The 23,778-nt window shown below is 41.3% G+C and overlaps 1 protein-coding gene across 2 annotated transcripts in view; it reads left to right on the top strand.

The window, feature by feature from the left end:
* Positions 1-22,045, top strand: part of IL16 (interleukin 16) — a 219,654-nt gene extending 197,609 nt beyond the window's left edge. For both annotated transcript variants that reach the window (XM_073653140.1, XM_073653139.1), the window contains exons 14-20: positions 6,583-6,706; positions 7,734-8,781; positions 13,181-13,370; positions 17,146-17,247; positions 17,836-18,076; positions 19,237-19,368; positions 21,130-22,045. In XM_073653140.1, the coding sequence (XP_073509241.1) occupies positions 6,583-6,706; positions 7,734-8,781; positions 13,181-13,370; positions 17,146-17,247; positions 17,836-18,076; positions 19,237-19,368; positions 21,130-21,308 (2,016 nt within the window). In that variant the 3' untranslated portion in view covers positions 21,309-22,045. The remainder of the gene's footprint in view (positions 1-6,582; positions 6,707-7,733; positions 8,782-13,180; positions 13,371-17,145; positions 17,248-17,835; positions 18,077-19,236; positions 19,369-21,129) is intronic.
* The last annotated feature ends 1,733 nt before the right edge of the window (positions 22,046-23,778 follow it).

The raw sequence follows: 23,778 nt of genomic DNA, 5'->3' as shown, positions 1-23,778 counted from the left end.
CCAGGGCCCTGGTGCGGTGGCTCACTGGGTAATAAAGGGGTTAAGGCCAGCTTGGCATTATCAGCTGGCCCTAAGCCCGAAATTCATGGGGTCACGCCAATATTAGACATGACCACCATGAATTTCTAGTAAAGTATTTAAAAAAAACACAACACCCAGAATAAAGTCCTTTAATTGAAATAAACACACAATTCTTTATTGTTCTAAATTAAACCATACTTACCATCACGCCCATTCCAGCTGAAGCCAATGATCTCCTGCAATCAAAGTAAAATAATAAAGCAACATCATCCTTACCTTTCCATGGCTCCCACGACAGCTTCAGCTCTGCTACATCGAGATGACAGGCTGGACCGCAGCAGAACGCTGCCATCCAGCCTGTCATCCCGCAGACACTGAGAAGCGCAGGCATGCTTGCGCTACTCAGTGTCTGGCTGTGACGGCATCCAGATGAGCCGAGGTCATGTCCAATGAACTCGGCTCACCTCATGCACGTCACTGACAGCGTGGGAAAATTCTCACGCTGAAGCGCTGAGTGCAGGAGAATTTTCCCACGCTGTCAGTGACGTACATGAGGTGAGCCGAGTTCATTGTCGGCTCATCTGGATGCCGTCAGTCAGACACTGAGGAGCGCAAGCATGCCTGCACTTCTCAGTGTCTGCGGGATGACAGGCTGGATGGCAGCTTTCTGCTGCGGTCCAGCCTGTCATCTCGATGTAGCAGAGCTGAAGCTGTCCTGGGAACCATGGAAAGGTAAGGATGAGGTTGCTTTATTATTTTTCTTTTATTGCAGGAGATCGTTGGCTTCAGCTGGAATGGGCGTGATGGTAAGTATGGTTTAATTTAGAACAATAAAGGATTGTGTCTTTATTTCAATTAAAGGACTTTATTCTGGGTGTTTGTGTTTTTTTTTTAACTTTGACTATGGGGTTAGTAATGGGGGTGTCTTATAGACGCCTCTCCATTACTAACCTGGGCTTGATGTCAGCTGGCATTATAAGCTGACATCAACCCCAACCCTATTACCCCCTGCCACCGCACCAGGGCAGCGTGGAAGAGCGAGGCTAAGTGCCAGAATTGGCGCATCCTATGGATGCGCCATTTCTGGGGCGGCTGACGGCTGGTGTTTCTAGCCTGGGAGGGGGCCAATATTCATGGCTCCCTTCCTGGGCTATTAATATCAGCCCCCAGCTGTCTGCCTAGCCTTTGCTAGCTATTAAATTAGGGGGGACCCCACGTCATTTTTTTGGGGGGGGTCCTCCATTTTAATAGCTAGTAAAGGCTAGGTATTCAGCTGGGGGCTGATATTAGTAGCCTGGGAAGCTCCGTGGGTATTACCCCCTTCCCAGGCTTCAAACATCTGCCCCAGCCGTCTGCTTAACCTCCGCTAGAGACTAAAATTACGGGGAACCCCCACGCCAATTTTGTTTAATAATAAATCCTTTATTTTAATACTAAATGACAAGTACAGTAACCAACACTATCACTGTACTTATTATATATGTGACTGACATGTTTCTATCTATCTAATCTATGTGTGAAGCTCTATTCTGTCTGTTATAAATTGTCGGGTACCGCTGCTGAATTTCCGGCCGGCTTTTTTAAAGAGACGGTGCAAGAAAACACTATTATTTTTTTTGATAAATCCTTTACACTAAATGACAAGTACAGTAAGCAACACTGTCACTGTACTTCGTATATATGTGGCTGACATGTTTCTATCTATCTAATCTATGTGTGATTCTCTATTCCTTCTATTCTAAATTGTCGGGTACAGATGCTGAATTGCCGGCCGGCTTTTTTAAAGAGACGGTGCATGAAAACACTATTATTTTTTTTAATAAATCCTTTGCAGTAAATGACAAGTACAGTAAGCAACACTGTCACAGTACTTCATATATATGTGACTGACATGTTTCTATCTATCTAATCTATGTGTGAAGCTCTATTCTGTCTGTTATAAATTGTCGGGTACCGCTGCTGAATTGCCGGCCGGCTTTTTTAAAGAGACGGTGCACGAAAACACTATTATATTTTTTAATAAATCCTTTACACTAAATGACAAGTACAGTAAGCAACACTGTCACTGTACTTCATATATATGTGACTGACATGTTTCTATCTATCTAATCTATGTGTGATGCTCTATTCCTTCATGTCTAAATTGTCGGGTACCGGTGTATGCCGCTGCTGAATTGCCGGCCGGCTTTTTTAAAGAAAGCGTCTTCTGAGCAGTTTGTGAGCTTTTGGACACCTTTGAAGGTGTTTTCTATGTGTTCCTATGTGTTTTTGTTTGCCTGCCATTGGTTTTAACGGTGTTCGACGGTGTTCTAAGGTGTTCGACGAACAGTTCGACGAACAGTTCCTCGAACATCCCGGTGTTCGACGAACCGAACCGAACCCGAACACTACGGGGGTGGCTCAACACTAGTCTTAACATAAACAAAAGCATATACAATCAATAGCCGCTAAGGCTGTGTGCCCACGATGAGTTTTTGGTGCGTATTTTGGTGCGTATTTGCAGCGCATAAACGCTCCAGACACGCATTGCATACCTTATCCCATGACTTCCTATGACATCCTGCAAGTTCTGTGCACATGGTCCGTATTTTTTCTGCGCAGATTTTACTCGCAGAAAAAATACGGACATGACCAATTCTTGTGCATTTCTGCATGCGTATTTGCCTATACAATGCATTGGAAAAACGCATGGCAAATACGCATGCAAAAAAGCATCAAATACGCGCATGCGTTTTTCTGCCAAGGAGATGCAGAAATGCTCAGGAAAATTTCTGCTTCATTTCTGGATCGCGGGCACTAAGCTTAATTGTCTGCAGTGATTAAGAGAATCCTCTGGTGGAACAGGAAGCAAATCACTTGTGGGGGTTATTAGCAGCGGTGTGAAGGAATGGCGGGCATCCTGTAGGAGCGCAGGTGTTTTCGTTAAGACCACAATGGGCCCATAAAATAAAAAATAGCAGTGTTTTAGTGTACAAACCTTTAGGACCTGTGGTTAGTCTACAGTCATGGCCAAAAGTGTTGAGAATGACACCAAAATTATATTTTCACATGATCTGCTTTCCTCTGGTTTTTATTAGTGTTTGTCTGATGTTTATATCACATACAGAAATATAATTGCAATCATATTATGAGTACCAATAGGTTATATTGACAGTTAGAATGAGTTAATGCAGCAAGTCAATATTTGCAGTGTTGCCCCTTCTTCTTCAAGACCTCTGTAATTCTCCCTGGCATGCTCTCAATCAACTTTTGGACCAAATCCTGACTGATAGCAGTCCATTCTTGCATAATCAATGCTTGCATTTTGCCAGAATTTGTTGTTTTTTGTTTGTCCACCCGTCTCTTGATGATTGACCACAAGTTCTCAATGGGATTAAGATCTGGGGAGTTTCCAGACCATGGACCCAAAATCTCTATGTTTTGTTCCATGAGCCATTTAGTTATCACCTTTGCTTTATGGCAAGGTGCTCCATCATGCTGGAAAAGGCATTGTTGGGCGCCAAACTGCTCTTGGATGGTTGGGAGAAGTTGCTCTTGGAGGACATTCTGGTACCATTCTTTATTCATGGCTGTGTTTTTAGGCAAGACTGTGAGTGAGCCGATTCCCTTGGCTGAGAAGCAACCCCACAGATGAATGGTTTCAGGATGCTTTACAGTTGGCATGAGACAAGACTGGTGGTAGCGCTCACCTCTTCTTCTCCGAATAAGCTGTTTTCCAGATGTCCCAAACAATCGAAAAGGGGATTCATCAGAGAAAATGACTTTGCCGCAGTCCTCAGCAGTCCACTCCCTGTACCTTTTGCAGAATATCAGTTGGTCCCTGATGTTTTTTCTGGAGAGAAGTGGCTTCTTTGCTGCCCTCCTTGAAACCAGCCCTTGCTCAAAGAGTCTACGCCTCACAGTGCGTTCAGAAGCACTCACACCAGCCTGCTGCCATTCCTGAGCAAGCTCGGCACTGCTGGTAGTCCGATCCCGCAGCTGAAACAGTTTTAAGATACGGTCCTGGCGCTTGCTGGTCTTTCTTGGGCGCCCTGGAGCCTTTTTGACAACAATGGAAGCTCTCTCCTTGAAGTTCTTGATGATGCGATAGATTGTTGACTGAGGTGCAATCTTTGTCGCTGCGATACTCTTCCCTGTTAGGCCATTTTTGTGCAGTGCAATGATGGCTGCACGTGTTTCTTTAGAGATAACCATGGTTAACTGAAGAGAAACAATGATACCAAGAACCAGCCTCCTTTTAAAGTGTCCAGTGATGTCATTCTTACTTAATCATGACTGATTGATCGCCAGCCCTGTCCTCATCAACACCCACACCTGTGTTAATGGATCAATCACTAAAACGATGTTAGCTGCTCCTTTTAAGGCAGGACTGCAATGATGTTGAAATGTGTTTTGGGGGTTAAAGTTCATTTTCTGGGCTAATATTGACTTTGCAAGTACAGTAATTGCTGTTAAGCTGATCACTCTTTGACATTCAGGAGTATATGCAAATTGCCATTACAAAAAATGAAGCAGTAAACTTTGGAAAAATTACTATTTGTCTCATTCTCAATACTTTTGGCCATGACTGTACAAATGCAGACTGTGTCAAAAGAAATCTATCTACAGTATGTCTCCCATAGTCTATAAAGTATCATTGTACCTAGAAAAAAATCACAAAGCATTTAGAAATTGCAGGATTTGTTGGGATCTTGTTACATACAATAGGCCCATATCAATCCACCTTTAGTAGACATGAGCGGATCGATCCGTCGAGGATCAAGTTCAAGATGGGTTTCCTGAAATTCAAGGCTTCATACAAATTCGAACACTTTGAGACTCGCATTTTACAAATATAAAACTTGCCTGGCACAATTTCCCACACCGCTGAAGCATCAGAGAGCGGGCTAATATCTTTTTGTGTTGTCGCGCGGGGCTCCACATAATGCCTTGCAGCTATGAGATTTTGTGGATTATCAAACCTTGCACAGTTATAGTCAGAACCTGGGTGATATCACAGATCAGTGGTTCCCACTGGAGCACAGGTTTTACAGCAGAGTCCTTTTCCATATCCAGAGTGACTGGGCAAGGGCTCTTTCACATGTGCGTATAACTCAGACGAGTGCTATCCGATATTTTATCGGATAGCACTCAGACCAGTGTTATTCTATGGAGCAGTGCTGATCAGAGTTCATTTTCTCATGCTGATTTTGCATGAGAAAAAAAATCGCAGCATGCTGTGAGTGGCTCCGCAAAACGCGTGACATGCACGCATTCAAGTCTATCGGAGCATGTAAAACATCAGACTGAACTCGGATTTCATCTCAGTACAATCGGACATCCGCAGACTCAGACAATGGAGAAGATGGAGAGATTAAGTTCTCCATCTTCTCCTCACCTGTGCTACGATTCTCTCATGTGAGAGAATCAGATCACAGTAAGCTGACACTCAGCTCAAACTCTGATCAGAGTTTGAGCTGAGTGTCATTTACATAATCAATCTGATCAGGGGGGTCCCCTCTCTTTCTTTCTCATGTAGAGTGTAAGCTCTTACGATTAGCGAGGTCCTCTCTTCCTCTCTCCTGTATTATATAAGTTCTTATGATCAGCAGGGCTCTCTTTCAGGAAAATTTGGTAAAGCCGCCAAATTCAAATTTCCAGGACTTTAAAAAAACAAAATGTGCCTAAGCACTAACTGGTAGGTAGCTGCTAACAGAGGCAACTACCTCCCTGCTGTACCTGGTGCCAGTCATTGACTGCTCCTGCTGGAGATTCAGCTACTCCTTGTCAGCAGAGCAGAAGTTTCTCTTCCTGTTGACAGGGTGGGACTACTGATGTCGTGTTGATTGACAGCCGGCTTCCTCCAATTAGGCAGCGGGGAGCTGTCAATCAGCATGACATCAGTAGTCCCGCCCTGTGAACAGGAACAGAAACTGCCGCTTTGTTGAATGAAATCAGTGATCGCTCTCTGCTGGCAGAGAATGGTGCCAGGCACAACAGGCAGGTAGGTAGCAACTATCTGCCTGTTAGTCCTTAGGCACATTTTTTTTTAAGTTATGGATATCCCCTTTAAATATCTGCTTTTTATAACTGTTGGATACAGAAATCACAATGTGTCAATAAGCCAAGCCAAAAGCTACTATGTCAAGCCCTTTGGCCTAATAAAAAGTGATGTTTCAAAAATTGTAAGGAAAATCCATCATGATTCATGGGGGTTTAAAACTGTAGGAAAAATAGAAGTACCTTGAAAAAACTCACAGTATTGAGAGAAGGTGTGAACATAGGAAAAATATGAAACATAAAAATAGATGATGCTTTGGCCACAACGGGATGAGTGGCCATTCCTGGAAGGCAGTAGTCCTAACCATTACAATGAGTATATTGGGATGCCCTACTTTGCTCTTGGCTGCTGGTCAATGAAAGACCCGTTCCCACTAGTGGACAGTAAGTACTATGTGATATGTTCGTGGAGATCAGGACGAGCACCTGCCTACTCACACTCACAGAAACCGTGCACAGCACTTACAGAAGATCTTGTGGTTTACATAATACTGTTTTTGACACGACTGCTTTGTTTCACAGGAAGGAGGAAACTTGTTGCTAAAAGGAAACCAGCAAATGACAGCCCACAGAGTCTTAGATACAACAGTATCTTCTACCGAATCCTCGCACACAACGACTGGTGAACGCAAGTCTCCAGATACAGGTATGTCACTGCCTAATGTCGCCTTTGTCCTCACATTTCTACCGTTACATGCTGAACATATTGGTCTTGGTCAATGCATTCTTGAATATGACATCACCATGTCAAAATCTACAGCTTAAATGATGCCACATCTAAATGTTCGCTAATCATGCCTTTGTTATAGCTTTTGGTTGTAGATATTAGGACTTTGCATTTCTAACTTGCAATATAAGGGATGTAAATATCATCCTGGTCGGGTATCCTAGCATGTGTGAACCTATATAATGTGAATCGCTATGAAATAAGTGATCACTTATCTTTGTGGAACACTTATATACTAAGGTAGAAGCTCCTGCAAAACCTAAATGCCCTCCTTGGGCATCAGGCATGACTGCTATCTCTGCACCATCTACACTACCTCCCTGGTTGTTTGCATTACACCATCTTGTTGCTGGGGACTTAGCAATACCTTTATTTTAATTCCACACAACGAAAGCAGAGGGGAGGGAAAGCACGCGGTGGATGCTGGGCTGTGATGTGCAGTGAAACCCTGCCCACAGCCCATCAATCAGGGTGGTGGGTGTCACTGGGTCACGCCCGACCAGAACTTGACGTGACATCAGCGGATGTCGGAGCCGGCTGCAGCCGGGGGTCACGTGGCGCCTGGTGAGCAGCCAGCAATAGCTCCGCTCACAGAAAATAAAGAACATGCAAAGTATTTACAAAAAGACATGTTGCCACAATTTTAATCAATGGGGGCAATGTTAATCATAGTGGACAACCTCTTTAAGTAGAAGGAGGCTGACTTAGCTATTGAACTGAGCCAGAAATCCAGTTATCTTCATCATGTACTGATACAGTAGGTGTCGAAAATAATAGGAAACTGGAGCAAGTAGGACCAGGTAAGGGGGCTAAAATAGGACGATCTAAGCATACCATATCATACCACACAAGTACATGCATATTAGAAAATATAAAGTATATTTTCTGCAGCTGGACAGCCCCTTTTTAACATCATTATACAATTAATTTTACTTATGTTCTATAGGGCATCCACCTGTATCACATCACAAGCCATTATTAAGACGACAGGCCCGTGTTGAATACAGCCTTGATACAGCTCCAGAAGATCCTTGGGTCAGGATATCTGACTGTATTAAAAATTTATTTAGTCCCATATTATCTGAAGACCGTAATCTAATGGATCTGGATGGAAGAATTATCACAGGAGTGGATAGTTCAGCTGCTGCTCAACAAGACCATGGGCAGCCACAGACTCAGAGTATGGAATGTGGTTCCCACACGTGCAGAAATGAAGAAGTAGGAAATTTGAAGAAAGGACCACCAGTCGCACCCAAGCCAGCTTGGTTTCGTCACAGTTTAAGAGGGTCTAAGAATGTAGACAGAACATCAGAGAATGCCTCTCTTGTTAAACCCAGGGAAAATAGTAACAGTTTTAGACCACAAATTTCCAATAGGGCATCATCAATCAAACAGAGAATAAGTTCATTTGAAACATTTAGTACACCACAGCCACCAACGAAAGTGAACGATAAGCCCAATGCTCGATATCCAGCCCAACAGGAAGAGGCTGCTAACAAGGAATTAGAAGTAGAATGTGTTACTGTTTCATTCAACAAGGTCACTGTTAACTCAGTCGAAAGTCAAATAAAAGAAATTAGTGATCCTCTGATAGTGTCTACTGTAGAGAAGAATGGAAATAGCGAGTCGCACTCTACGCCAAAGTTATTGAGTACAAGACGAAGTAGCAGTACCAGCAATGAATCACATCACCATTCTTCATATACGGAGCTCGCTGAGCCTTTACCACTGAAGACTCCAAGTCAAAGATCAAGGAGTTATCCACTGACCTCAACACCATCCATCAATAACAGCGGGATATCAGAGAACTGCAGCAAAATCTATTCTATAAGCAACCAGGTGTCTTCTGCCCTGATGAAATCCTTGCTGGCCTTCCCTCAGTCGCCTTGTGTACAGGGAAGCGATATTTGGCAATTTGAGCCGACTGCTGGAGGAGAAAACACATCAGGTTCATCAAATGAGAATCAACATTTGGACACAGGATTTTCTGTAAAGTAAGACAAGTTATATAATGCAGTCATTGTGTAATGTCCTGTACAGATAGCTGTAATAATACATTTGTCATGATCTCTGATATTCAAAGCATCAGAAATAATATCTACATCCCTGTTATTGGTATTGTGGACACCATTCATGACTGACCATATAAATTCAGAAAAGGTTAAGATGCCGACACTATGGCATTTCTATATGTAGACACATGCACACAGTATAGTATTAGCTATAAATGAAGGTTGGGTGTGACGGTCAGGGATTTTTGGTTATTTCCATTTGAGAATGTATAACATACTGCTTATCCCAATGGTCACATTATCACCAGACTCCCCTGGGAGCATGATAGAAGCATTCATTTCTCCAATGATAGTGTTAGTACACAGTTGTGCGCATGCCATTGCATGGGTAATGGATAATTTGTATTATTTGGGTGGATTTATTTCAGTATTAGTACTATTATCTATTATTTCTACAAGGTGTGCATTGGGTTATTATTTCAATATAAAAAAGTAAAAACGAATGCATCATTCCAGTTTTACCTGATGACAATGACACATCTACTTTGGTTTCATAAAGCTATGTCCAATGGTAATATAAGAATCAAACTGTTACCCTATATTAGTTACCCTATATTAAAGGGAATCTGTCACCCCTGGGACTTTTCAGACTGCTAATTTTGGCATACAGGTGATAGAAATGTGAATCTATACTTACCTGTATGGCCCATATTAGCGGTCTGGCTGTTGTGTAATAGCAGAAATAATTTTATAAAAAAGCTAAGCGTCCCCCGGACGCCAAGAAGTCCTCGCCTACTAGCCCTATTTCCATACTCACCCCACCTCCCCTGCACGTCACAGGGCCCTGTGATATGCAGTTCCCGGCCGGATCCTGCGCCTGCGATGTTTCCTCTGTATGGACGTCGCTCTTCTCCCTGCCGTCAGTGTAGTGTTTTGCAGCAGGGAACTTGTGCGCAGGCATCGGTGAGTCACTCTGCCTTCCCAGCGCCTGCGCACAAGTTCTCTGCTGCAAAACACTAAACTGACGGCAGGGAGAAGAGCGACGTCCATACAGAGGAAACAGCGCAAGCGCGGGATACGGCTGGGAACCTCACGTCACAGGGCCCTGTGACATGCAGGGAAGGTGTGGTGAATATGGAAATAGGACTAGTAGGCGGGCATTTCTTGGCGTCGGGGGACACGGAACTTAGCAGAAATAATTTAATAAAAAATCTATTACACAGCAACCAGACCGCTAATATGGGCAAGACAGGTAAGTATAGATTCACATTTCTATCACCTGTATGCCCATATTAGAGGTCTGAAAAGTCCCAGGGGGTGACAGATTCCCTTTGAGTTTACTCTTGTACTATGTCCTTTGTGCTTGGAAGATACCAGTTCTCATTACAGAGATCCAGCTGCTGTATGAAGTATTAAGAGCTATACTCAATAGGAAAAAGATGCAAATTATCTCTGTTCCAAAAGGAAGAAAACTCTGTAGTGCCACCTATATGTATCTACCCTATAGGATAGCTTCTGACCCATTAAAGTAGCACTCCGGCATTTTTTTCATTGCACTCCCAAATAGCCATCAGTAATGTCTGTAAAGTTTGTGCATTTCAATACTTACTGATCGCTGTCTTCTGCAATTTTCAGCAGTTTTCTGTATCATGTCACTACAGCTATGACATGTTGGTTCACACAGTAGACCAGTAGTGCCTTTCCTAATGTAAGCCTATAAGAGTCAGAGTCTCATAGAATTATATTGAGAAAGTGACTTTAGGTCCACATAGAAGATGTGTGAACCAGCAGGTCACAGTTGTGGTCACATGATGCAGCAGAGGCCCAGAGCTGCACTGGAAACGGCAGAAAACAGAGATCGGTAAGTATTTTAAAGCACTCTGTGTACACACATTGCTGATGGCTAACAGATGGGGCAATAAAAAACAATATTTGAGTGGTCCTTTAAAGAGACTTGAAACATAACTTGCCAAACCAGACACGCTCATCTATAGGCAGTGCTGCTTTTGAGATCTTACTTCTCATCATCACAGAGGAGGTACTGGTTGGCTGGCTGAGATACCTGTCACACAGCTTTTGTAAGGTTCTGGTTATATGAAATCTGGTTATATGTAATGTATAACAAACTGTGGACTGTATAACTGGCATAAATGGCTGCACAAAGCCCTGTGATAGAGCTCTGATTCAGCCATTCCTTATCCAAACCACACTACGGGTATGGTGGCATAGAGCAGGCTTCTTGGTGTGCAGGCTACCGATAGTTAATGATTGTTCCCTACATTTTGACTATATCAGCAGGATCTCTGTTGTTTTGACTGTAATCTAAATTTGCTTACCAGACAAAAAAAGGGTTTTTATAATGTGTGTATGTTTTACTTGATCAAGTGGTCAAGAATCTATGAAGACTTTCACATTTTTCATAGAAGACATACCAATAACAATATATAGTATTCACCCTACATTATGGAGTTTACAACTTATAAGAATATGTCCTATACCTTCTCGGCCTCTGAATATTTATATTTTACATGTTGTCAGTTAAGATCTAGCACAGAAATATAGTAAATGCTACTTGTGATTTTTTTTATACGCACCTTAAAGGGAATCTGCCAGTAGGATCAGCCCTCCTAAGCCGTCTGTATGGGCATGCAGGTCATGAGAAGCTTAATAAATTGATACCTTGATATCTGCAATCTGATGTCTCAGTTCAGAAAAGTCCACTTTTTTCTTATATGTAAATGAGCTGTTTAAGGCTATGGGCCGGACACTGATCTGCATGAACATTGGCCTCCAGAGTTTATTATAAACGATAGTAGGCATTACTAGTGTGAGACATGTAACTAAAACTGAATATTAGAACTGAGCTTTGTCTCCTCACAAACACATTTGCTGCATCTCTCACAGCTCTGCTGTTTTGCAACCCTGCCTGCCTGTGAGATGGAAGCTGAGAGGAGCCTGCAGATGTGTCAGGTATAATCACACACAGCTCTGCAGTGAGATCAGAGAGCAGAGAGCGGCCATTACACATCACACTGGTAACTAACTCCCCCTGTCATGTAAAATAATGTCTTCAGGCAGATTCTCATACAGATCAGTGTCCGGCCCATAGTCCTGAACAGCTCATTTACATATAAGAAAAATGTGGATTTCTCTGGAATAAGACCTCCGATCGCAGATATCAAGGTATCAATGTATTCAGCTTCCTATGATCTGCATGCCCATATAGAAGACTTAGGAGGGTTAATCCTATTGACAGATTCCCTACTTCCCAGGTATAATAACATGTAAGAGAGAGACCTCTCCTGCAGTGAGAAGATTGCAAGTGGTTGTACACATCTCTGGTACTTGAATTCCAATGAACAGTACCGTAAAAAATTACAACAAAGATATTGTTTACTTTGGTTAAATCTGCTTATTTATTACTTAATGTTTTAGCATAACATATTGTGATAAAGCCAACATGGAACTCAAGAAATCATCAGGGTATTTCACCATTTAAAAAAAATGTATGTCTTAGGTTGATGCACCTAGAATTTGTGCAGTCTTAAATTACACAGGTCCTATGCTCTCCTTTTGAATGGAGCCGTGGGAGAATATGTGCACTGCTGCTCAATGCAAAGTCTATGGGATGGGCAGTGATAGTGAAGTACAGAGCTCTACTATCTCTGTAAGTTCCGTAGAGATTAAAGGGAATCTGTCACCAGAAAAAAACACTATGAACCTCCAGATATCAGGTTAATCTGCAGGTTAATAGAGTTCTTATGCTGCCCGGTGCCGAATGCTGCGAGAAGAAAAATGAACTTTATTCCCAGCATTTGGTTTCAGTCATGGAGGCGGGGGCGCCACAGGTTCAGTCATCGCTCTGAGAATACAGAGTGGCTGCTGTAACTGCGCCCCCGGCCCTGACTGACACTGGCTCTGCATTAGGGGTGGCTGTCAGTCAGGGCCGGGGGCGCAGTTACAACGGCCACTTTGTATTCTCACAGCAATGACCTAACCTGCGGCGCCCCCGCCCCCATGACTGAAACTGAGTGCTGTCGGGGAGAATAAAGTTAATTTTCTTACCACTGCATTTGGCTGCGTGCAGGCGCCGGGCAACATAATAACGCTATTAACCTGCAGATTAACCGCATATCTGCAGATTTATAGCGTTATTTCTGGTGACAGGTTCCATTTAAATGTAGCGGCAATCCACATGGTTGACAGCTACCGTATGCAAAAAGGCAACACAGTACGTACCCTTGTTCTCATGATAGGTGGAAGTCCCGGTCCTGTTGATGTGATTCTGGGGAAACTTTTTTGTTTTATGTTACCAGCTTCTGCCATCATCACGAACTGTTCCACTCAACAATGCAGCTAATTATATAATCTCTTTTCAAAGCCTTTCTGAATTGAAGGGGTATGGAGTGGGACAGCCAGAAAGGGAGAAAGAAGAAAAGATCTCTGGGCAGACACTTTCTCTGCCATCTACGGTTGGGAGTGCAGGCCAATCTGTTATCTCTCTACTTCCCCTTGAAGAATTAACACAGCTAATAGAGGAAGTTAAAGGACTGGATGAGAAAACACTGAAGGTGACTTCTGTTATGATGTTCTCTCATTTTCCTATTTTGGTATGGTTTCTTAAAAAAACAAAATAAACCTAAAGGAGTTTGTCAGTAACAGACATTTATGAAGTGTCAATGATATGAAAAAAAATGCACAATATGTAATACAATGTAAACTATAAGTGTCAATAAGTCTGAAAGCAACAAGAAATTATAAATATAGCCACCTAAGTGGATAATCATACTATTTTAGCATGTTAAACTGACCACATCATGGAATAGTGGTTGCAGAGCTAAGTATAATGTAGTTGTTTTTTTTTTTTTTAAAGCTCTCCTCTCAGTTGTGGAGATATTAGCTTATAAGGTTTAGGTTATAATTTATGATAAGCCCAACTGGGCATTATCAGAGATTTTTCTCTGGAGGCGTGTACTTCTTCCACTGTATGAGGATGACTAATCATAAGCAGGCAGTAAAACATGGGAAACAAGAACACGCTCTCACAATATCTTAGGACAGGTTTCTCTGTGTGAGACATGTAGTAATAGACAGTCTATCACTGAGCTGTATGTAATTTCGAAGTGTGGGAAATAGAGCAGACAGAATATTGATTACTAACAATTATTTAGCTTTCATCTCATGACAGTCAGTGTCGGAGGAGGGACAGTAGAGCAGAGCTGACAGCACTGTGAGGAGAGCTGCTAGAAGTGACTGTGATTAGACAAAACTCAGCTCAGCTGTTACTGCCGCTCTTACCCTCCTCTCATTGACTGCCTTGAGATGAAAGCTGAGAGGTGTTTGTAATCACACTCATCTCTGCTGCTGGCACTTTATAATCACTCAGTGTGCCTTGAGATCAGGGGAGTAGACTGTTCTGTGTGAGACGTGTAATGACAGACAGTGTACTCTCCTCACTGAGCTTTGTCTCATAAACCCTTTAGTAGCTCTCCTCACATTGCTGTCAGCTCATCTGTACTGCTCCTCCCTGCACACTGGCTGCTTGAGATGAAAACTAAAGAAGTGTTAGTAATCACACATATGTCTGCTCTACTCACCACACAGCTCTGCAGCAAGATCAGGGAGGGGAGCAGACTATATATCATTATAGATCTCACACTGAGAAACCTGTTCTAAGCTATTGTGGCTGTATGTTCTTCTTTTCCTTTTGTGTTGTTGCCTGGTTATGATTAATCAAGCTCATGAATGGGGAATAAATACGTGCCCTCGTGGACAAATACATGCCCCCATAGACAAAATGGTCCAGCCCATTTTTGGGGTTTTGTGTGAAATGATTTTTTCTCCGTTTTTTCGTGTTGTTTCCATACACACAAAGGAAATAAACATGTGTATAACAAAGTATGTGTAATTGCAATAATTTTCTGGAAGAAATACTTTATTTTCTGGAACAATTTCAAAGGTGCTAACACTTTCAGCCATGATTGTATATACAAAACCTCCCTAAGATGCTGAATTTTATTATCATACACTTAAAACCAATATATTCCACAATATATTACGAGGTATGACATTAAATATAGGAGAGACAACAAGAAATTGTAGATTAGTATATTAGGAATGTATAATGTAAGAGACAATTAGGTATACTGTATATGTGGGTAATAATAAATCCAGCTAGAGAGGTAGGGTATGTATGGGTGGATTTATAAAAATGTGGAGCAGTCAAAACCAACACAATTAACCAACTGGATAAATGATGGAAAACACACCAGGTTGCTGAAATGGTCCCTAGTAATCCCTGCTCTCATATTACTTCCTGCTTGAGTTGGAAGCCTATGGATAATGCAAAATGGTGCCCCCTCTCCTGTCATTTCTTAGGGATTATTTAATAAACCTGGTGCATTTTCCATCATTTACCTATACGCTCAATTGCATAATTTTGTTTGTTTTGGTTTATACACAGTTGTATGAATCTATACATACTGTACCAAGCCTACAATTCTAGCTGGATTTATTGTCGTCCACATACAGTATATACCTAATTGTCTCTTACATTATACCTGCTTTGTATACTTTTCTACAACATTATGTTGTGTCGCCCTTTTTTAATTTCTTAACTTGTTATATACAGGTGCTTCTCACAAAATTAGAATATCATCAAAAAGTTAATTCATTTCAGTTCTTCAATACAAAAAGTGAAACTCATATATTATATAGAGTCATTACAAACAGAGTGATCTATTTCAAGTGTTGATTTCTGTTAATGTTGATGATTATGGCTTACAGCCAATGAAAACGCAAGTCATTTTCTCAGTAAATTAGAATAATGAACAAAAAACACCTGCAAAGGCTTCCGAAGCCTTTAAAAAGGTCCCTTAGTCTATTTCAGTAGGCTCCACAATCATGGGGAAGACTGCTGACTTGACAGATGTCCAGAAGGCAGTCATTGACACACTCCACAAGGAGGGTAAGCCACAAAAGGTCATTGCTAAAGAAGCTGGCTGTTCACAGGGTGCTGTATCCAAGCATATTAATGGAAAGTTGAGTGGAAGGAAAAACTGTGGTAGAAAAAGGTGCACAAGCAACCGGGATAACCGCAGCCTTGAAAGGATTGTTAAGAAAAGGCCATTCAAAAATTTGGGGGAGATTCACAAGGAGTGGACTGCTGCTGGAGTCATTGCTTCAAGAGCTACCAAACACAGACGTATCCAGGACATGGCCTACAATTGTCGCATTCCTTGTGTCAAGTCACTCATGACCAATAGACAACGCCAGAAGCGTCTTACCTGGGCCAAGGAGAAAAAGACCTGGACTCTTGCTCAGTGGTCCAAGGTGTTGTTTTCAGATGAAAGTAAATTTTGCATTTCATTTGGAAATCAAGGTCCCAGAGTCTGGAGGAAGAGTGGAGAGGCACACAATCCAAGATGCTTGAGGTCTAGTGTGAAGTTTCCACAATCAGTGATGGTTTGGGAAGCCATGTCATCTGCTGGTGTAGGTCCACTGTGTTTTATTAAGACCAAAGTCAGCGCAGCCGTCTACCAGGAAATTTTAGAGCACTTCATGCTTCCCTCTGCTGACAAGCTTTTTGGAGATGGAAATGTCATTCTCCAGCAGGACTTGCCACTTGTCCACACTGCCAAAAGTACCAATACCTCGTTTAAAAACAACAGTATCACTGTGCTTGATTGGCCAGCAAACTCGCCTGACCTTAACCCTATAGAGAATCTATGGAGTATTATTAAGAGGAAGATGAGCGACACCAGACCCAACAATGCAGACGAGCTGAAGGCTGCTATCAAAGCAACCTGGGCTTCCATAACACCTCAGCAGTGCCACAGGCTGATCGCCTCCATGCCACTCCGCATTGATGCAGTAATTAATGCAAAAGGAGCCCCGACCAAGTATTGAGTGCATTTACTGAACATACATTTCAGTAGGCCAACATTTCGGATTTTAAAATCAGTTTTCAAGCTGTTGTTATAAAGTATTCTAAATTACTGAGATAATGACTTTTGTGTTTTCATTGACTGTAAGCCATAATCATCAACATTAACAGAAATAAACACTTGAAATAGATCACTCTGTTTGTAATGACTCTATATAATATATGAGTTTCACTTTTTGCATTCAAGAACTGAAATGAATTAACTTTTTGATGATATTCTAATTTTATGAAAAGCACCTGTATATATAATGGAGAATATACTGGTTTTAAGTTTTTGCTAATAAAATTCAGCATTTTAGGGAGGTTTTTAAGAATATTCAAGTCTAAATTTGTATTCTGACATGGAATTTGTCCCAAGAATTAAATGTGTAATCTTATTTCTGTTTATTTCCCCATTATAGCAATTCGATGACATCCATGTGGTGGTTCTCCACAAGGAGGAAGGCACTGGTCTGGGCTTCAGTCTTGCTGGAGGAAATGATCTAGAAAATAAGGAAATCACAGTATGTAATTATGTAAATGTTCAAAGGAGTTTTTCAGACATTATATTTTAATATTCAGTGTGTAGCAGCCACTGCCAGGTGCTGAAGATCAGCTTATATTCTCATGAATTTGAGCAGATGTACAATTATTGTCAGTGAATGCTACACATTGAATGGAGCTCTGCGGTTCATTGATAATAATGACATAAAATTTTTAGTGCTGGCCTTATAAGTCAATCACCAGAAGGCAATAGACTTGCTGTAAGGCAGCCTACTTCTGCTTAGAGATCAGCAGGCATTACTAGATGCTTTCAACTCATCTGCTAGAGATGACTAAAACAGGTAATGGGTCATCTAACTACTGGTTTTGTGTACTGTATATCGGTCTTGGGCTTATCAGATGCCAATATATGAAGGTGTCAACAAACATTTCTTCTGCTTGTATTGTGGTTCAGCACGTGGTTGCCAGTTCTGTCAGCCATATTGCCTAATTGAAAAGGATCGCTGTATATTTTTGCCCATGGCAATGTAGTTTACTTTAGCATGTGTTATATTTGATCTACAGAATTTTCGAGTCTTTCATGAAAGTGAAAATTTTACCTGTTGCAGGTTCACAGAGTTTTCCATGATGGACTCACTGCGCAAGAGGGTACAATACAAAAAGGAGATAAAGTTTTGTCCATTAACGGGAAATCACTTAAAGGAGTCAGCCATAATGATGCCACTGGAATTCTGCGCCAGGCGCGTCACCCCAGACAAGCGGTCATTGTAATAAAGAAAGAAAATGATGGAGGGCAGACCATGGACACATCCGATTTCTTTGGTGTCTCTAATGACTCAATGCTATCTGGTGAGTATAGAGCGAACTATGACATTACACCAAAATGAATGGATTACTCTCCTTATTATAAAGGAATGAAACAATGAATGTGAGCAGATGCCCTGGTCAGCCTCTCATTAGAGCTTTTCTCTGTAAGACTAGCTGTGGCGGCAATAGTGCTATTACTATTGCTCCTACTACCAATGATATTTATTATTATTATACAACTATTTTCCTATTCCTCTAAAACTTGATCTTTACATAGTACATATGTCCTTCTTTATCTTTTTTCTTTAAAGTAAACCTGACAGGAGATCCATGTTGCCAAAACCAAGGGCAGCATCAATCGGGGACCAGCTTCGCTTTTGCAGCCATGTATGTTTTACTTTTAAACACTGCGGCTTTTCAGAAGAAATAAACTTTGAAAATACACCCAGCGACCATGTGTTTCGGATGACTAGTCGGCTCTTCCCCACCCCACACTAGACTGGCAGGTCTCTCATTATGTGTGGGTAAAGGGATAGACCTGTCAGTTTAAGGGGGAGGGTGGTGGGGAGAAGCCACCGGGGACCTGCTTGGACGAGTGGTTTGGGTAGCGTGAATCTCCTCTTGGGTTCCCCTTAATAACCTTCGATGAGAGACATAAAATTAAAAGCTTAGTTATATTCTGTTGGGAGATGTTTATGCTGTATGTGTCTATATGTGGCCACAAAGTGGTTTTCATGTAGAATACAGCCTACTGAGGGTTGCTAACCATTTGCTATAATGTCTAAGGGGTAACATTTCTCCTTGTGGAGTATGATAAGCCAAGCCTGGCATGTCAGAGTGAGGAGACTTGTAAGTTATGCATGCTCCTCTGGGAAATTAAATATGCAAGTTGTCTTTTCATAGAGGAAGAGGACTAGAACTCTAGCGCCACCTATTGGAAGCAGCGATCCTAAAAGTCAATACTGACTCTTTAACAAGCCTTGGCTTTTTTCATATTGCAAAGCTCGTTTAAGAGTCGATATTGACTTTTAGGATTGCTGCTTCCAATAGGTGGCGCTAGAGTTCTAGTCCTCTTTCTATAATTGTATTGTAATTGTATTCTTTCACAAAATTTGCTTTAAGGTAATGGTGGATACGGCTGTGTAAGCCTGTGCGCTAGTTTTTTCTGTTTATTATAGATTATGTCTCCTTTGTTCTGACAGATTCTGAAAGTGCGGGATCTACAATGACTGTTACACTTGAGAAGCATTTGACTGGTTTAGGATTCAGCTTAGAAGGAGGAAAGGGCTCCATTAATGGAGACAAGCCTATTGTCATTAACAGGATATTTAAAGGTGAGCATATCTCATTAGCTTTATTAATGCCTGATAATATTTATACAGTATAAGCTGCAGTATAAAGAAGAGAGAGTGTACGTCTGAGGTTTAACTGCTTTTTTACCATGAAAATCAAAAAAACTAAGGTTGCTTTACCTATTCGGTTTGCTATAAAAAGGTATCATTCTAACTGCAAGCTCTACAACTTTATATAGTCAGAAAGTTGCATGAAAATGCTCAGAACAACCACTAGAGGGCAGCTGTACACTTAGTAGAAGAAATACAGTTTTGGGTTTGCTTTGCACCATCACAGGTCTATAACACTGACCTTTATCACACAATATTGTTTTCAGTGCCCTTGTGTGTATTTGTTATGTAGATAAGGAATGAGAATTCATATTTAAGCTTTTCATTTGTTGTAACACACATTGTATTTCTTTAAGTGTAAGGAAAATGTTAGTTTCCTCTGTAAAAGTCCTAGTTCCTCATCCTTGACCTCAACATAGACAATTCTCTCATTACTTGCTGCATTAAGCTTTTTTACTTTCCATATCTGTGTGCCAATCTCACAAAGCAACTGCAGATATTTTATTTATTATAATGTTTGTTCCACTTATAGTGCCCATTTATTAGAGGTATGGCAGTAAAATCCCCCTCTTTCATGTGAACCCTCAGACTATGTATATTAGGGTGTCCAAAGATCCCTCCAACATGACATTTACTTACATAATATGTCGCCACCTTGTGTTCAACGTGTCAAAGGAAATAGCAATGTGCACATCCAACTAAAGAACTGAGCATAGGTGGACACAAATACTCCGTAATAACTCTACTTCACTACTCTGGATCCCATATTATCTATGTGCAAAAATAAAGAGGAACTTTATTCCTGCCAGAGGGGGAAGGAGAATGATTCAGTACAAAGCCTACCCTTCCAACACAGATTAGCAATAACATAAAGGTAAAAAATTGATATGCAAAAAACACTACTGACCCTTAAACAGCTAGTACTCCTGGGGTGTTGGTATGAACATGATTCATGAGAAGATCCCTTAAGCCATAAAGTTATATAAAATGATTACGACTGCATTGGCTGAACTCGACTCCAATCAGTAATATGGGGCACAGTACTTCAGGGCTGATAGGGGTATGAGTACTGAAGCCCACTTTCTTAGTATTTAAGGTCTAAGTTTTGTACACCAGTCAGATTGACTTTGGTGTATCTTCCAGTTGTTGTGATCTAGCATATAAAATGTACTCCAGCCCATGTCTGTTTACATTTACACCACTTCTGTGTAGTATAATATGATGCTCGACCATGACCCCTCTCTGCTAAGCTCTGCCCACTTGTCAAAAAGTTGGTGAAGCCGGCATAAAGTCAAACAATTTGAGTTTAGAAAAGATTTTGCAACATTTCAAACAATTTGGCACCAGATTTCTGGTTTATCGGTTTAATGAATCGATTCGGCACCTTTGTGCCCAGCTTTGATGTAGAGCGGCAGCTGTCTGATTGCACTTATTTGTTTTAAATGCCCAATGCAGTGCATCATTGCCGGAAAAGAGGTTACCCATAGAAATGAGATAGTTCCACACAGGGTCACAGGTAGATTACATGCTTAAGACATAACGTCTGCAGTCTTACTGATGCAGTGTTACATATTGCTCTTGACTTGGTATTGAAACAGCAATATCCCTTACTGGAGCCACCGATCAGCCAGTGGGAAATGAACTTGTAAGATGGACCTTGACATTTAAACTATCAGATGTTTGCTTTTCTAGGTGTGTCAGACAAGAACGAAGCCCTTCAGACAGGAGATGAATTACTGCAGTTGGGGAATATCAACCTACAAGGTCTCACTCGGTTTGAAGCTTGGACTGCCATCAAAACACTGCCCATTGGGCCCGTACTCGCTGTGATCAGGCGATCTAGCACCACTGGCTCTATGAGCAATCAATGAACATAGCTGCACAATGAAGAAAACTGTTGATTGCCAATTGCACAACTGAGTCCATTCTAGTCAAGGTGTTTATGTAATGGACGACTAATTGTAATATTGGGAAATGAAGGCAGATTTATCTCAAGTTCTAAATGAGGCCTATTAGTCATATAATGGTATATTTACTTATGTGTACCAAATACATTGTAGCAACATGTATAACCCACCACAAATATTGGCCCCTCTGCTCCTGTCCCTATAGTTTATATAGGGGTCATTAGTGCAGTTATAAAATGGGAGAACTTTTGCAACCACAAATAACTGCACTAAAATGTTGATTTCTGTGCAAATATGCATTGGGTTTCAGTTAGAAAGAGGTGCTGCTCTGGGCCAAAGTGGGTATTGCCAGCTAAGTATCTGACAATGGTGAGTGCACTGAGTATACACATACAGCAGGAGAACAGGTCTCACTGTCCCTTCTAATGTCACTATTTCTATGTCACCAGTAAATGTAAAAGCTTTTTAGATTCTTAATATTCTGCCTGATTCACTTTAAATAAATTGTGTAATGGTACAATTTTGTATGGATGAGATTTTAGTTGAGTAGCATGAGATTTACATCTTTGGTGCTAATAGATACAGTCCTTCAGAATCTTTAATAAACCCAACAAAAACATGCTTTTATTATCAAACTACAACCTATAGTGCCTTGAAAAAATATTCATACTCCATACATTTTTCCAAATTTTTTTACGTTACACCCATAAACGCAGAAGTAGTTTATGTGATATACAAACACAAAGTAGCAAGTATTTGTGAAATGTAACAGAAATGATACATGGTTTTCTAAATATTTTAAAAATATAAATCTTAAATCTGTGATGTGCATTTGTCCCCCCCCACACACCCCGGAGTAAATTCTTTGTAGGACCACCTTTCACTGCAATTACTGCTGCAAGTCTCTTGGGTATGTCTCTACCAGCTTTGCACAACTAGAGGCTGATGTTTTTGCCTATTCCTCTTTGCACACTAGCTCTAGCTCAGTGAGGTTAGATGTGTTTTCTGGGTGCAGTACATGCAGTGTTAGTTTTTCCGCCACACATAAGGTTTTGCCCAAAAAGCTCCACTTTGGTCTCATTTTGCCAGAGCACGTTCTTCCACATGCTAGCTTTGTCCCCTGCATGGCTTTTTGCAAACTGCAAATGAGACTTCTTATAGCTTGCTTTCAAAAATGGCTTTATTCTTGTCAGATTTGTCTAGTATACAACTAAGAGCGTAGTCAGACGGCCGTGTAACATGGACGACAATCGCATTGCAATGCTCAGACTGGCTGTTGGCTCTCCTGACCTGAACGTGACAGCTGCATAGAAATACATGCTGTCACACTCGGGTCAGGAGAGCCGCCGGCCTGTCCAAGCATTGCAATGCGATCATCATCCGTATTATACAGCCGTATGACTGCGCCCTAATAGTTGTCCTGCAGACAGATTCTCCCCCCTGAGCTGTGGATCTCTGCAGCTCCTCCAGAGTGACTATGGGCTTCTTGGCTGCTTCTCTAATTGGTGCTCTCATTGCATGGGATGTCAGTTTAGTTGGACGGCCATGTCTTGGTAGTTTTGCAGTTGAGCCATGCTTTCATTTTTGAATGATGGATTGAACAGTGCTCCGTGAGATGTTCAGAGCTCGGGCTATTTTTCATAACCTAACTCTGCGTTACTCTTCTCCGCGACTTTATCCCTGACCTGTCTAGTGTGTTCCTTGGTTTTCATGATGCTGTTTGATCCCTAATTTTCTTAGACAAATCTCTGTGGCCTTCACAGAACAGCTGTAGTTATACTGAGAATAAATTACACACAGGAAGACTCAATTTACTAATTATGTTACTTCTGGAGGCACATAAAATTCCCCCGTTTGTGGGTTTAATGTGAAAAAATGTGGAAAGGCTAACAGGGTATGAATACTTTTTCATGACACTGTATATAGTATAACATGTATACGGAGCCAAGGGCTCCATCTTAAATACTGCTGCTAATACATTACGGCCCAGAGCAGGGGTTCCCTTCCCCATTGGGCTGCCTGCAAGCACATGCCTCATGTGCCTAGTTAAAAGTCCATCCCTGAGCAAGGCGGATATTACTGTGCATACACGTACATGGAATAGAGTTAATTGTTTTAACTTCATTGTCATAAAAATTAATGTAATTAAATGAATATAAATGTGGGCAGAAAATGAGTAAAGCAATATTCATTACCAGCTGTCACAATGCATTGAACTGCATGAATGCTGCAATTACTGACTTAATAGTGCCATAAAATGCTAGGAAGAGTATGTTTTTATGTAAATGAACATTATACGACTGCAGATGGAACCTTCAAGTTTCCTACTGCCATTAAGACAGTGTGGAGGAGTTTGTTTGGCATATACTCATGTAATTGAAAGTCAGCAGTTCTTGTACTGAAGATATTGGGCCCGATTAATTATTACATTTAC

Source organism: Phyllobates terribilis, unplaced genomic scaffold, assembly GCF_046119375.1.
Source record: "Phyllobates terribilis strain yellow unplaced genomic scaffold, ASM4611937v1 Scaffold_11__3_contigs__length_659146591, whole genome shotgun sequence".
NCBI classification, from domain to species: Eukaryota; Metazoa; Chordata; class Amphibia; order Anura; family Dendrobatidae; genus Phyllobates; species Phyllobates terribilis.
This window is presented reverse-complemented; position numbering and strand designations above follow the sequence as displayed.